Raw genomic sequence first — 12,680 nt, 5'->3', positions numbered from 1 at the left:
GGGTTTACCTGCGTGAGCAGGTGTTTGGGCTCTGACGCCTGAGGGGGTTTCAGGAGGGATCACGCCTCTGGCTGGGATGTGGGCCTGCATTAGCTCCACAACTCCTTTCTGATCATAAGTTTAGGTGATTTGGAACGTTCTAGAAGACTGGGCCAAACAAAATACTGCCACTAAAACTGAGTTTCCACTATCACCCAGTAAGCTGATTTCTTAGTTATTTGTTTGATTTGCTTATTTAGCTGTTATTTTAGTCAGAAAACTGAGGCACTAAGGAAGCATGTGGTCTAGTCCCAGAAGCCCCAGGACGGGGGAGGCCATCAGCCATGGAGGAACCATCAGCAGAGGTGGCCCTGATCTGTGGTTGAGCCCCAAAGCCCTGAAGCAGCTGGGAGGCAGCAGGCGCTGCCTGGAGCCCACGGCTCATCTTTGAAGTTGCAGTTTGGAGGACACCTCCTCCAGGAAGTCCTCCCTAACTACTCAGGCAGATCTCGTCTGCTATCGCCAAATGTCCATTGCGCAGCCCACACACTTAGGATGGTCCATCCTGACTGTCCGCCTCCCCGCTGGTGGTGAGCCGGGCAGGGACCCCAGTGCCTGTGAGTATCTTACATCTGGAAAGGTTAAAAAGGTGCTGAAAAGCACAAGGGACAATGAAATAGATGTCCACACACCAGCAAGGGTGACTGTGTCCAGGGCCGAGGGGAACGAGTGGCATGGCTTGCTCAAGGCTGCACAGCAAGACTGCTGTGGACGGTCAGTGGACAGGGCAGGGCCAGGGGTTGGGGAGTGGGAGGACAGGAAAGGAGCCTGTCCAGGGAAGGCAGGGGTGTGGCCGCTGCGCCCGCCTGGTGCTTCTCTGACCGAGGGGCCACTCCCCGCTTCTGCCTGGATGGAGAGGCCAGGCGGGTTTCTTGGTTTAAGGGAACCCTCCAGTGAGCCAGCCGGGCTGGGGCTCCTGACGCTCTTTGGGGGTTTCGGGCTGCAAGGCTGGCTCTTGCCTGACCTCTCCTCTGCCAGGCCCAGCAGCTGACCTCCAGCTGCTGGGGAGGCCTCGGGAGGGCATCCCCTCTCCTAGAGGAGTAACACAAGGTAGCCCTGAGGACAGATGAGCACTGAGGCCCTGGGGAGGGCGTGGGGGCAGGGAACGGAGCCTTCAGGGCAGAGCTGGCCACTGGGTCTAAAGCTGCAGATTGTGGAAAAGCAGCTTCGCTTCCTAAGAGAGAAGGAAAATTGCCACCAAGTCGTGATCACAAAAAAGACCAACAAGTTGGAAGTTGTGGGCTGTTTGCTGTGGAAGCTGACCAAAGGGACAGGTGCCAGTGCCCTGGAACGTCTGAGTGCTGCGAACTCCCTCGTGTTCTGCTTCTCCACCCTGAGCTGACCCTAACTCAGCTCCAGGCCCTCCTTGGCTTATTGGGCTCCAGGCTCCAGGCAGCTGGCTCCTCCCTCTGCATATGAACTGTGGGGATTTGGGAGCCCTTTGGGGGCCCATCCAGGCAGGCAGGGTGGGGGGCTGTCTGGCGCCCTTCCCAGCATGCCTTGGGCTTCTCTGAGGGATCAGGCCCAGCATGCCTAGGTTGGCAGAGCTAGGGCAAGCGAGGGGGGCCTGTGTGCCCAGGCCCTGAAGCTTGTTCTGAAGTGCCCACTGTGAGCTGCAGGCCCACACCGGACATTCCTGTCACACAAAGCCCAGTCAGGAGTCTTTGGTGCAAGTGCCATGGAGGGGTCTGGAGAGGGGGGCTGATCCACCAACCTTCAACAGTACAGGGAGTCGCACCATCTGGCAGGGAAGATCCCCCGAAGGCAAGAGAGTGAGGAGAAGGGAGGAAAGTCAAGTGTGAGGAGCGGCTGCCTGCTATCTGGGGGACAGTTGTGTGGGGTGTGTGCTGGGCCTCTGCTAGCTAAGAAAGCGGCCCAGGCCGGCTGTGGGGGGCATGCAGGACCCCATAGGGCCTTTGGGGCCTCCATGTCCTCTACTGCAAATGTGGCACCCCGGGGGGTGAGGCTGAAAGGACTTGGGGGCAAGGGCCCAGCTTGTTCAATTAATTACCACTGTGATTGACTTGGGCCCCGCTTCTAGACTTTGCAGCAACACCCAGAGGCCAGCAGGGGAAGGAAGTGGGCTGAGGGCAAAGAGCGGAGCCAGGAAGGGGCAGCCTCACCTTGGGTCACAGCTTTGAACCCACAAGTGACCTCTGGAAATCAACCAAGAGGGCAGTGTGCCAAGTTACTGAGGGAGGAGGTCTCCCGAGAAAAAGTGAAATAATCATTCAGAAGTTTTTAGAGGTTAACGGATTCCCACTTTACAGGTGAGAAAACTGAGCTCCTGGAGCGTCCATCTGTGCGTGAGCAATGACAGGGCAGCAGAGGCTGGTCTGCTGGAGTCCCGGCTCCCAAAACAGGAGGGACAGGGGGCCCGACCCTTGTAGTCCTCGCTGCCCGGTCACTGCCCTCTGGTGCCAAGCTGGACAGAAATGTGTCCTGGGCTTCCTGACAGGACGATTGTGCACCTTCCCTGGCCCTCAAGGGGTCCAGGCAGAAGACCGCACCTTCCCTGGCCCTCAAGGGGTCCAGGCAGAAGACCGCCTGGAGACGCGGGCAGCGGCTACCAGCTGTGTGCCCGGTGTGAGGCGCCTGTGGTGCCCGAGAAGCACAGCCACGCAGGGGCCCTGCCCAGGCCTCCAGGTCCCTATGGGAACGCTGGCACCTCCCAACCAGAAACCACCACTCTGGGAACCTCTACCACCCCACCCTGCGGTGAGCGGCTGCACCTGTTGGGGGAAGAGGGCCTCAGCTGGTGAACCCCTAACCAATCAGCAGAGGAACCCCAAGCTCTGTCCCTGGTTCTCGAGGGGTGAGTACAGGGCACCTCATCCCGTTGGTCTCTCCTTGGAAGGGGGCAGCACCCCAACTCTGCCCCTTATGTTGGGGACACCTGCCCACCTTGTACCTCAGTTTCCCCTTGTGCCAGGTGGAGATGGCCGCCTGCCTCATAGGCTGCATGGGCTGATGTGTCCTGGAAGTCAATGTGGCTCTGACCCAGTTTGTCCCATGACACAGCAGCCGGCTGAGGGACCCCTGCCCTGTGCTCTGTGCTCCGCCAGGGCGCTGGCGAGCCAGGCTTGAGCTGGGTCTCGGGGTCTCCACCTGCAGGCTGAGGCTTCTCCCCACCTCCCCCCTGCAGGGGGTCTCTCTAGGACTGACTGTGTTCATTTGTCCCACATCCTGGCTCAGCAGGCTGGCTCACATCATCCTGGCTCACGTCAGTGGCGCCTTCTGAGATCCCCGGACATGCGGGGCTCCGGCCAACGCCGGGCCCAGGTCCATTTTAGTCAAAGCAACTGAACAAAAACAACTTACTATCAGGCCTCCCTGGTGGCGCAGGGGTTAAAGCGCAGCACAATGGAGCTATCGCAGCCGAAGCACGAGTTCGATCCCCGGCCAGGGAGGGACCCACAGGGCGCGGCAGACCTTTCCTGACCCGCCCGCTGCCCCCCTCAGCAGTGTACTTCGTCGATCTGCCTGTTCTGCTCCCCACTGTCTCTGGGGAGACAGTGTCCCAATCTTCTCACTCCACACCTCTGGCCTGCACCCCAGCTCTTGCATGCATAAGTAAATAAATCTCTTTTTAAAAATGAGCTTACTATCACAGCTATTGGGGGTTAGGACTTCAATATATCCTTTTTGGGGGGCACAGTTTGACCTGAATACTAACTTACTCTCTTGCTGCACCTTTCTATGTATGTTCACAATAAAAAGTTTCACAAGTGGGACTAAAGCTATGGAATGATCATTTCTTCCGTAGAGCCAGGTGTACCAGGCAGGACCATGCCCAGGGCCACCCCAGGCCCCGTGGGCTGCAGGGAGAGGCCCCTGACACCACCACCCAGGCCCGGAGGTCCCCTCTCACTTCAGCCCGATGGTGAGAACAAGGTGGGGCGGGGAGGACTTGCTGGGAGCCAGCGTCCATTCAGTGGGCCCTCCAGTCTCCAGGCCAGCCCCCCAGCCCCCCGGGTCCTGGAGGAGGACAGCGCGTGGCTGCCGAGACAAGGGCTGTGCCTTCCACCGAGCTGAGAGTGTTGAGGAGCCAGAGCCGGGCAGGTCAGCTAGAGGTCTGCAGCCTGCGTTGGGAGCGGCTCCATGTCATGTCGGCACACTCGCTGGCATGAATCTTTAATTTCTGATCTTGCCTTTATCGGTTTCTTCAGGTATTCCGAACACATTTGCTTTCTATCATGAATGCACCTGAATCTGAATTCAGCCTTGTTTAATGGCAGTTCTGAAGAACATTCTGGAACATATCTTTTCATTTTGAAAATCTTTTTTTTTTTAAGATTTATTTATTTTTGCATGTAAGAGCTGGGGTGCAGGGGTAGAGGTAAGAGGACTCCCCAGAGACAGAGTGGGATCTACTGAAATCCACTGCTGAGGGGAGCAGGGGGGAGACTGGAGAGGTCTGCTGCGCCCTGGGGGTCACTCCCCAGCTGGTTGAACTCAGGCCATAGTAGCTGTGGACAGCTTCATAGTGCTGAGATTTAACCCCTGCACCACCAGGGAAGTCCTTCATCTTGAAAATCTTAATGCAATATATTGAGAAATATCCAGCGACGAGTACTTTGGGGGGGTCTCAGTACCCCAGGACCCAGCGCTCTGAACCCTGAACAGCCCCAGACAGGGCAGTCACTGGCAGCTGTGCCTGGCCCTTGGGAGCTGAGTCCTTCAGCAGGTGGGAAAATGGAGACCTAACTGGCACCCAAGGGGAGTGTCTAGACCCCACTTTTGGGTGAAGTCTTGGAAAACACGCAACAGCAAAAGAAAGTGGCCCTCAAGAGGCCACAATCCAGGTCCGGCTGCGGGGTGCAGGTGAACAGGAGGCCGCTGGACTTGGGGGGAGGGGGAGGGATGCTCTGCTTCCGCTTTCCTTTAGAACTGTTCCAGTGAGGAGCCCCCTCCTGCCCTGCTGCCCCCCACGCCCCTCTTTCACTGGAGAATCTCAGACAGCTTGGGGGAGAGAAGAGTTTTGACGGGAGCCTGGGAATTCCGTGTCTGTTCTGGAGGTGCTCGCTCCCCGCCCAGACCCAGAGATGTGCAGCTGCTCCTGCTCAGCCGGGCTCCCCTGGCTCCTCTCGGGGCCCTCCCCGCCCCAGTTTGCCCTCTCAGCGCTCTCAGCCCTAACCCACCTGCACCCATGTGCAGGCCCAATGCTCCCTCCAGCCTCTTGCCCAGAAGCAGAATCCCAGTGGGAGGCTTTGGAGGGTCCAGGGTAAGGACCCCAGGCCCACTTTGGGGCGACTCTTGGCCTGCAAAGCCGTCACCTCACAGACTTTCAACAAAGTCTTTTCAGTCTTACATTCTTGGCCTCCCTCCTTTCTTTTCTAACGCAGGGTCACACGGACTCTTCTTTTTGGGGGTGGTTAGAGATTCAGGAATGCCACCCTGTCGGGCCTCCCTGGTGGCCTAGGGGTCAGCCTCAGTGCCGTGACGCTGTGGCCTGGGTTCGATGCCGGCCAGGGAGCGGCCCACAGGGTGCAGCAGACCTCTCCTGTCTCCCCGCCACTCCCCTCAGTGGATTTCAGTAGATCTGCCTGCTCTGCTCCCCACTCTGTCTCTGGGAAATCCTATCACCACCACCAACCCCCCACCCCCACCCCAGCCTGCGGGGTTTCCTGGTGGTTGCCCTGGTGGTCTTGGACTCACCCCCCAGCTCCTCACCCTGTCTGGGCTTTCCCCTTTAAATCCTAGAGCAGCAAACCCTGCTCACCTGTGCACCTTCTCCCCCAAACCAGAGAGGGGTGGTGAAGGGAAAGTAGAAAAGCCATGGGCAGTCCTCAGGAGGAAAGGGAGCCAGCTGCACAAGGGCCGGCCGCTCGCCTACCTCCTCACCTGGGCAGGGACTTCTGCTCTGGCCCAGGGCGCAGACCCCTGGCAGAGGCCCAGTCGAGACTCCTGTCTTGTGGGGTTCCCACGTGGGGCTGAGTGGCTGGAAGGGATGGGTGTGGAGGCGCCCAGCTAATGCCTCCTGATGGTCACATATGGGTGTTTAACCTTTCCTCGGGTGCACGACTCTCTCAGGCGCTCACAGGCGGGGCGGCCGGGTGCCCGCACACAGTCACTCCCCCGACTGGCATCTTCCCTTGCTGGGCCCACGTACGCACAAGTGGTGAACAGAGCTTAAGCAGAACACCTACGGGTGTCGTGTAAACAGGAACATGGGCACACACAGGGAAGGGGCCGGGGACAGGCAAGGGGAGACCAGGTTCCTGGGGACGCTGCAGGGGGACACGCATGAGGAGTGTCTGGAAGGGGTGCCATGGACCCGGTGCGCCCCGCCGTGCCCAGGGCCCCAGCACACACACCTCCCCCAGCTCCTCACCTGTCTCCAGCCCAGGCTCCAGTTTGCATGCACAGGGGGCAGGCCTCAATCTTCATAGCTGTTCCCCACCCTCACCCAGCCAGGCAGGAGGAGCTTCTTGGGGTGGCCAGACCTGTGTGGGGACCAGAGCTGGGCCTTTGGCTCAGCTCCTCAGGGAGTGGGCAGGCCCAGGCGTGCCGCACCAGGGAGCAGGCCTGTGGGGGGTGGCTCTTGCACAATCCCAGCGGCGCTAGCAGGCGGGAGAGTTGAAAGGCCCGCTGGCAGCTCCATGCCTGGGCATGGAAACCACGGCTGAAACACCTGGGCTTCTGAAGGGCGGGAAGGTGGGATTTTTTGAGGCCTGTCCCACTCAGGCGGTCTCCCCAACTCTGTTGTTGCTCTGAGGCCAGAGGGCCTGCCAACACTGTCCAGTATCGAGTCACAGATTTCTAGAAATTCAGCTAGGCTGGTGCCTTCTCTTCCCACCAAATATGGGAAGAATTTGTGAGAGACATTGATGCTTGCAGAGTCCTGTAAACACTGTGAGACTAGAAAGAGAGGTCTCCAGAACACAGACGGCCCTCCTGGACCTGCCAGATGCTATTTTAATTGCTTTCTGAATAAAAAAAAAATATTTTATTTATGCATACAAGAGCTGGGGAGCAGGCCAGAGGTTTGGCGGGGGGTTGGGGGGGAGAGGATCACCCAGAGACAAGAGTGGGGAGCAGAAGTAGCAGTTGGATTGAAATACACTGCTGAGGGGAGCAGTGAGGGTGGGGGGAGGCTAGGGGTGGGGAGACAGGAGAGGTCTGCTGTGCCATGTAGGTCACGGGCTGACTAAGAGCTGAGGATCTGGGGATCGAACTCATGCTGCAGGGGCTGCCGTTGGTGCTGAGACTTAACCCCTGGCGCCACCAGGGAGGCCCTGCTTTCTGAATAGTAAGGAGTCAGGTTCCACCACAGCCCTGGAAGGCATGCACTGCTCTGCTGCTGTCGTTCCGTGATCAGGAAGCGACACGCCCAGTTTCACATAACCAGTCTGTAGCTGGATTGGGGATTTGAACCCAGGGCAACTATAACCAGCATTTATGGTCTTTTTAGTCTTTTGGAGCTCAAGTGAGCCAAGCAATAGCAAACACGTTGGGAAGTCAGGAGTGCAAACTTACAGGGCCAGCAGGTGAAGTGAGTGGATGTGAATCAGGCCCAGGGAAAGGCCTGTGGTCCAACTGGAGAATGTGCCGGCAACCAGAGCTCTACGCTGCGCAAATTCTCTAAAAACAAAGCTTGCCTGGCGGCTACAGCGGCCTGTCTTAGAGCAGCGCTAACCCAGCCAATTGCACTTTGGGTGGTAAACAGAGCCTGGCTGGGAAGTGCGCCTACCAGGTAGACAAGCTATTTTTTCGGGGTGGGGGTGGGGGTGAAAGCCCACAGAAGTGGCCCGGCCTCCTGGCTCCTCTTCTGCCCAGGGCAGAAGACCCATCTGTGAACGAACATGACGGGGGATGGTCAGCCTGTTTGGAAACAGTGACACAGTGACCGAGGCGGCACTGTCTGTCACTGGGGCCTGAATAACTCCAGCAGTCAACATCCATGTTCCCACGGCTGGAGGGGGGGGGGGCGGGGGCCGGCCGGGTAGGGTGGGTGGGGGCAGGCAGATCGCTGCCACCCCAGGGCTGGTCTAACAGAGTCCTCCACGGGAGCACGGAATCCTGGTCTGGTCACAGATTCACAGTCTACTCCAGTTCCTTTGTGACGATGCCTTGGTCTGCCTTTTTGATTTGTTAAAAGGAGATCACATAAGAGGTCAAACCTAACATTTGCTTATTTTCAATTGGTCTTGACCTACAAAATCATCATTTTCTTATGATCCAACCCTGTAATTGTCTAACCTATCTTGCAAGGTGCAGAGAATAATTGAGAATGCTTGAGGCATGAGTCAAAGTCATGTATACAGCTGGTGCTCAGAGAGTTTGAGGAGTGTAAGCCTCCTTCCAGAACTTTCCTTATTCACTTCTAGCAAAGTCAGCCGCATGCCCACAGAGCCAGGCAAAGCAGTTGCTTCAGGGAAATTCACATTTACCCAGCTTCTCCAGGATATCTTCTACCCCCGCCCCCACCCCCGAATGACTGGACTCCGGAACAGTCATGTCTAATTTTCAGCTCTGGACGCAGAGACAGATGTCTGAGGTCACCACCCAGACAGGGACAAGACTCAGTGGCTTAGATGTGCACAGGCTAAGCTCTGGCTGCATGGGATTTGGTGAGCTGAACATTCCCTGCCAGGGTAACCAGAGCTCAACGGAGGTGCCGCAGGTGGAGGGGCTCCCTGCCCGTCTACCATGCCACAGAATCCCTTCACTTCTCCACAGATGTGGCACAGAGGAGGGGGACCGCGGCCAAGGAGCCCGGTCCTCCTGTGGGGAGCAAGGCAGTTTCAGGTCTGCGTCGCCATAGAGGCTGCTGGCGGCGGGAGGGAGGGAACCGAACAAAGAGTTGGGACGCGTGGTCCCCGGGGACACCATTGTGAGAGTCCCTCGGATTGGCGCGCGTCCACTTGGGGGAGAACCCCTTAGGGGTGCCTGGGGGCAAGGCGGAGACCGCCTCGGGCGCCCGCTCTGCCGCCGCGCCCCGGGGACAGGATGGCCACCTCCGGGCTGCAGGAGGTGGCGCGGCGCCCCCGCCCTGTCCAGAACCTGCCCCACGTTCCTCTCGGTTAAAGGGCAGGGAGCTGGGGCTTCTCCCCAAAGAGCTCGGGAAAAGCCCAGCAGGGCGGCGGGTCGTCTTGCCGATGCCAAGGGGATGCTGGAGGCACGCGTGTGGGACGGGGAGTGGGTGGAAGGGCCCAGACGCGGGTGGCGCCTGGTACCCCCCCACGCCGCCTCACCGCCGGGCAGCGGAGCCCGGGGTAAGCGCCCGGTAAGCGCAGCCCTGGGGGTCTCGCGGTGGGAATGGGGTCAGATGTTCACTGAACTCGCGGTGGGAATAGGGTCAGATGTTCTCAGAACTACGAAAATCGAGAAGGGCGAGTCCCTCTCGCCCCTCCACGAGATCTACTGGAATTGGCATCGCCCGCCCTCCAGGATCCCAAACTCCGGGTTTTCTCCATCCCCAGGTCGGTTGCCCCAAGAGACAGACAGCCCAACCTCCAATGGCAGGACGCAAAGCGTCAACTTTGTGTTCGCCCGCCACTCTCAGCCAATGGGCGCTCGTTTCTCCAGAGTCCCGCCTTCCGTGTCGGGCGCCCCCTTCTGGCGACAGGGCAATGAACGGTGTCTGTCGCCATGTTATGTGTGGCACAGTGTTTTTTTTTATGGAAACTTCTTCCGTCTTTTAAAATGTTTCCACCCATGTCTTTGGTTTCTAAGTTCGACAGCCAAGTGCGGTGGCGACAAGAAGAACGTAGCCCACGGCTCGGGACTCTTCCACGTGGGTTGCACCGCCACGTCACGCCACGCTTTCGGCGTCCAACGCCATCTTGAGTGTGGCGTCTGGCTGGTTCCCTTCTCGGGGCTCCGCGTGGTTCCCTAATGGCGCCCCAAACCTCAAGGATCCCCCACGACAGGCCCAACTGGCCCAAGGGAGGTTTATCACTCCCCCCAATAGCCCTGCAGCGTCTAAGTTCATATGTTCACGCCGCCCCCAGGTCGGGTGGGGGAGGGGTCAGCACTCGATGGCGGGTTTGGAGGAGGCTCCCAGAGGCTGTCGCGACGGCAGTGGCCGTTCGGGGCAGGAGCCGTCTAGCACACCGCAAGGCAGGAGCCGCTCTGCGGCGGACGCCCGCGAGCTGTCCCGCTCGAGGGCTGGGCTCGCACCAGCCCTCGCGTCCCCTCGAAGCAGGAATCTCCTAGTGTATACTTGGCACGGTGCCCGCGCCGCTGCAGGCTCAGGCCACGGTCGCCAGGACGGCGGTGGGGCACGGGTCACTCTCCAAAGACGCAAGGGGCCCGGGGCTGGGCAGGGGAAGGGAGCACTTTGGAGGGATGGGGCGTCCCAGATACGCGGGCCTCGCTTCGAGCTCTCGTGACTAGTCCTGGGGCTGCCGCCCACTCGCGTCGGGACAATTGCGGATCGAAGGTGCTCCGGTCCGGGGGCCGGGCATCTTCGCGGGCACGGCGCAGGGCACCGCCCCAGGCGAGCGCAGCCCAGCACCCGGCCTTCCCCTCCCCCGCTCGCTGGCAGCCGTCGCGAGGGCCCGCCGCCTCCACTTCCCTCCCCCTCCTTCCGAGCAGCCGCGGGGAGGGGGAGGACCGGGTGCTGGGCGGGCTGCTTTGCCGCGCTTTGACTTTCTGCGTCAGCAGCCCAGCAAAACAGCGTCGGGAGCGCGCGTCCCGAACGTGCGCGCGCGCCCCTCCCCCGCGGCGCCGGCGCCGCGGAAACCAGCGTTTCAGACCTTGAATGACAGTGCGGCCGGCGACTGCGCAGCGCGGGACGCGCCGAGGCACTGCCGCTTTAAGCACGTTTGCCCATTGTTCGGAATCGGGCCAATGAGCGGGCGCCCGCTCCCTGCCTTCAGCCAATAGCATCTGGGAATGGGAGGTCGAGCGCCGCCCACTAATCTATATTAAAGGTTCTGGCGCCGCGTGAGTTCCCCACTGGCTGCTCTGAAAAGCCATCTTTGCATTGTTCCCGTGTCCTGCTCTCGGCTCTCCGCAGCCACCTCCGCCGCGCGCCTCTCCAGCCGCCGCGGACTCGGGCAGACTCCCGCCAGAGTTCCCGAACTCTCGCTTTCTTCTTAATCCGCTGCTTCGGATCACCGGCGTGCCCCACCATGTCAGACGCGGCCGTGGACACCAGCTCCGATATCCCCACCAAGGTGAGGCTGGACGCCGCCCGCCCCTTCGGGGCCGCGCGCCGCCGCCGGAGGGATGTTGGGCGCGCGAGGCCCGGTGGCTCCCCGCGCGCCGGGGGTCCCCGCGGGGATCCCGCCCGCCCCTGGCGTGGGCCCCTTGGCCGCCGGCTCTTTGTGTCTGGGGGAGGGGGCGGGAAGCGCCGCGGGCAGGCGTGATGCCCGTCGGGGAGTGGGCCGGGCGCGCCGGGGTCCGGCGGGCGCGGAGCCGGGAGGCTCAGGGTGTGTGGTCTCCTGCTCCGCAAACTTGTTGGCCGTGAGGCGGGGGGAGAGCCGCGGCCGAGCCGGGGTCGCGGGCCCGCCGGGCACACGGAAATAACTTTGAAACTCGAGCGCGTTGGGGGTCGGAAGTGTTGGGGGGACGCGCGTGCGGGCCGGCTGCGGGGAACGGTGGCTCCGCGGCGGCGCGGCTCTTTGTTCGGCGTCTGGCGGCCGGGTTTCGCGCCTTGCGGTGGCCAGGGCCGCTTATCTCGACTAAACCCTGATAAGGCGGGCCGGGGCGGCGCGCCGGGGCGGCCGCGGTTTCGATGGTCCCTGCGGAGCTGTGAAGGTCTCCTCCGCCTCCGGCGCCCTCCGGAGGGAGCGCGGCCGCCGGGTTCTGCAATCCAGCCGCGCCACCGGCGGGCTGAGGCGGCGGCGAACCCACGCGCCGGAGGGGGAGGAAACGGAAAGTGGAGGAGCGGCGCGCCGGGGCGGCGGTGGGCGCCCCCCGCGGCGGCCCGGGAGCACCGTGTGCGCGGCCGTTCCGGGGGCGGGCGACTAGGGTGAACAAAAGCGGTGGCCGGGGCTTGAGCCTCTGCGGGCCGAGCTGGGCGCCAGGGCTGGCGGGGGCCCGCGTTCTCTGCACGTCTCCGGAATGTGGGCGCTGCGCGTTTGGCGCCGTTCCGCGCCGCGCCGGTCCAGCTGCCCGCCGGAGGCCGTCTCCGCCCTGGTCCGGAGCGCGGCACTTGAAGACGGGCCGGCGATTTTACTCTCCCAACGTTGTTCGTGCCTCTGCGGGGACGGGCACAAGTCACCTTGGCGTCTCCTTAATCCTTGTGCCCCTGGCGTCACCTCTGGCGCTCTCCCAGGGGCGACTCCCCCGGCGGAGCAGAGCTGGCGACCCGGATCTCCGCAGGGGCTCCAGTCGGCCCCCTCTGGACGCAGCTCGGCAACGAGGGGGAGGGTCAGCCCTCCCCGCGCGGGGCTCGGAGTTGGCGCGCTCCCAGGGAGATTGCCCGCTAGGACCGACAAATAGCCCCGCGGACTAGGTCCCCGACGGCCGCGGGCTGCGGGACTGCAAAAGCCCCGCGGACTTCGGGGCGCCCTCCCGTGAGACTTTGCCCGCCAAGTGCGGAGACGCACCCGCGCCTCTAGCTTGACGGGGAAGGGGGCTTCCAGAGTCCGGAAGGGCCGGCTTGCCACTTCTGCGCTGGCGGGGCGCGAGCGCGGCCCTGGGGCGTGCATCTCGGGGGTCAGGGGCGCACTCCGCTGCCGCGGGCC

General features: G+C 61.6%; 1 protein-coding gene across 1 annotated transcript in view; it reads left to right on the top strand.

Moving 5' to 3' along the window:
- The first annotated feature begins 10,929 nt into the window (after positions 1 to 10,929).
- The window catches only part of PTMA (prothymosin, alpha), a 3,660-nt gene continuing 1,909 nt past the window's right edge, over positions 10,930 to 12,680 (top strand). Inside the window, exon 1 of the mRNA XM_004674202.2 lies at positions 10,930 to 11,165. Within this exon, the coding sequence (XP_004674259.1) occupies positions 11,121 to 11,165 (45 nt within the window). The 5' untranslated portion in view covers positions 10,930 to 11,120. The remainder of the gene's footprint in view (positions 11,166 to 12,680) is intronic.

Source organism: Condylura cristata, unplaced genomic scaffold, assembly GCF_000260355.1.
Source record: "Condylura cristata isolate star-nosed mole 26May11 unplaced genomic scaffold, ConCri1.0 scaffold00002, whole genome shotgun sequence".
In the NCBI taxonomy this organism is placed as follows: domain Eukaryota; kingdom Metazoa; phylum Chordata; class Mammalia; order Eulipotyphla; family Talpidae; genus Condylura; species Condylura cristata.
This window is presented reverse-complemented; position numbering and strand designations above follow the sequence as displayed.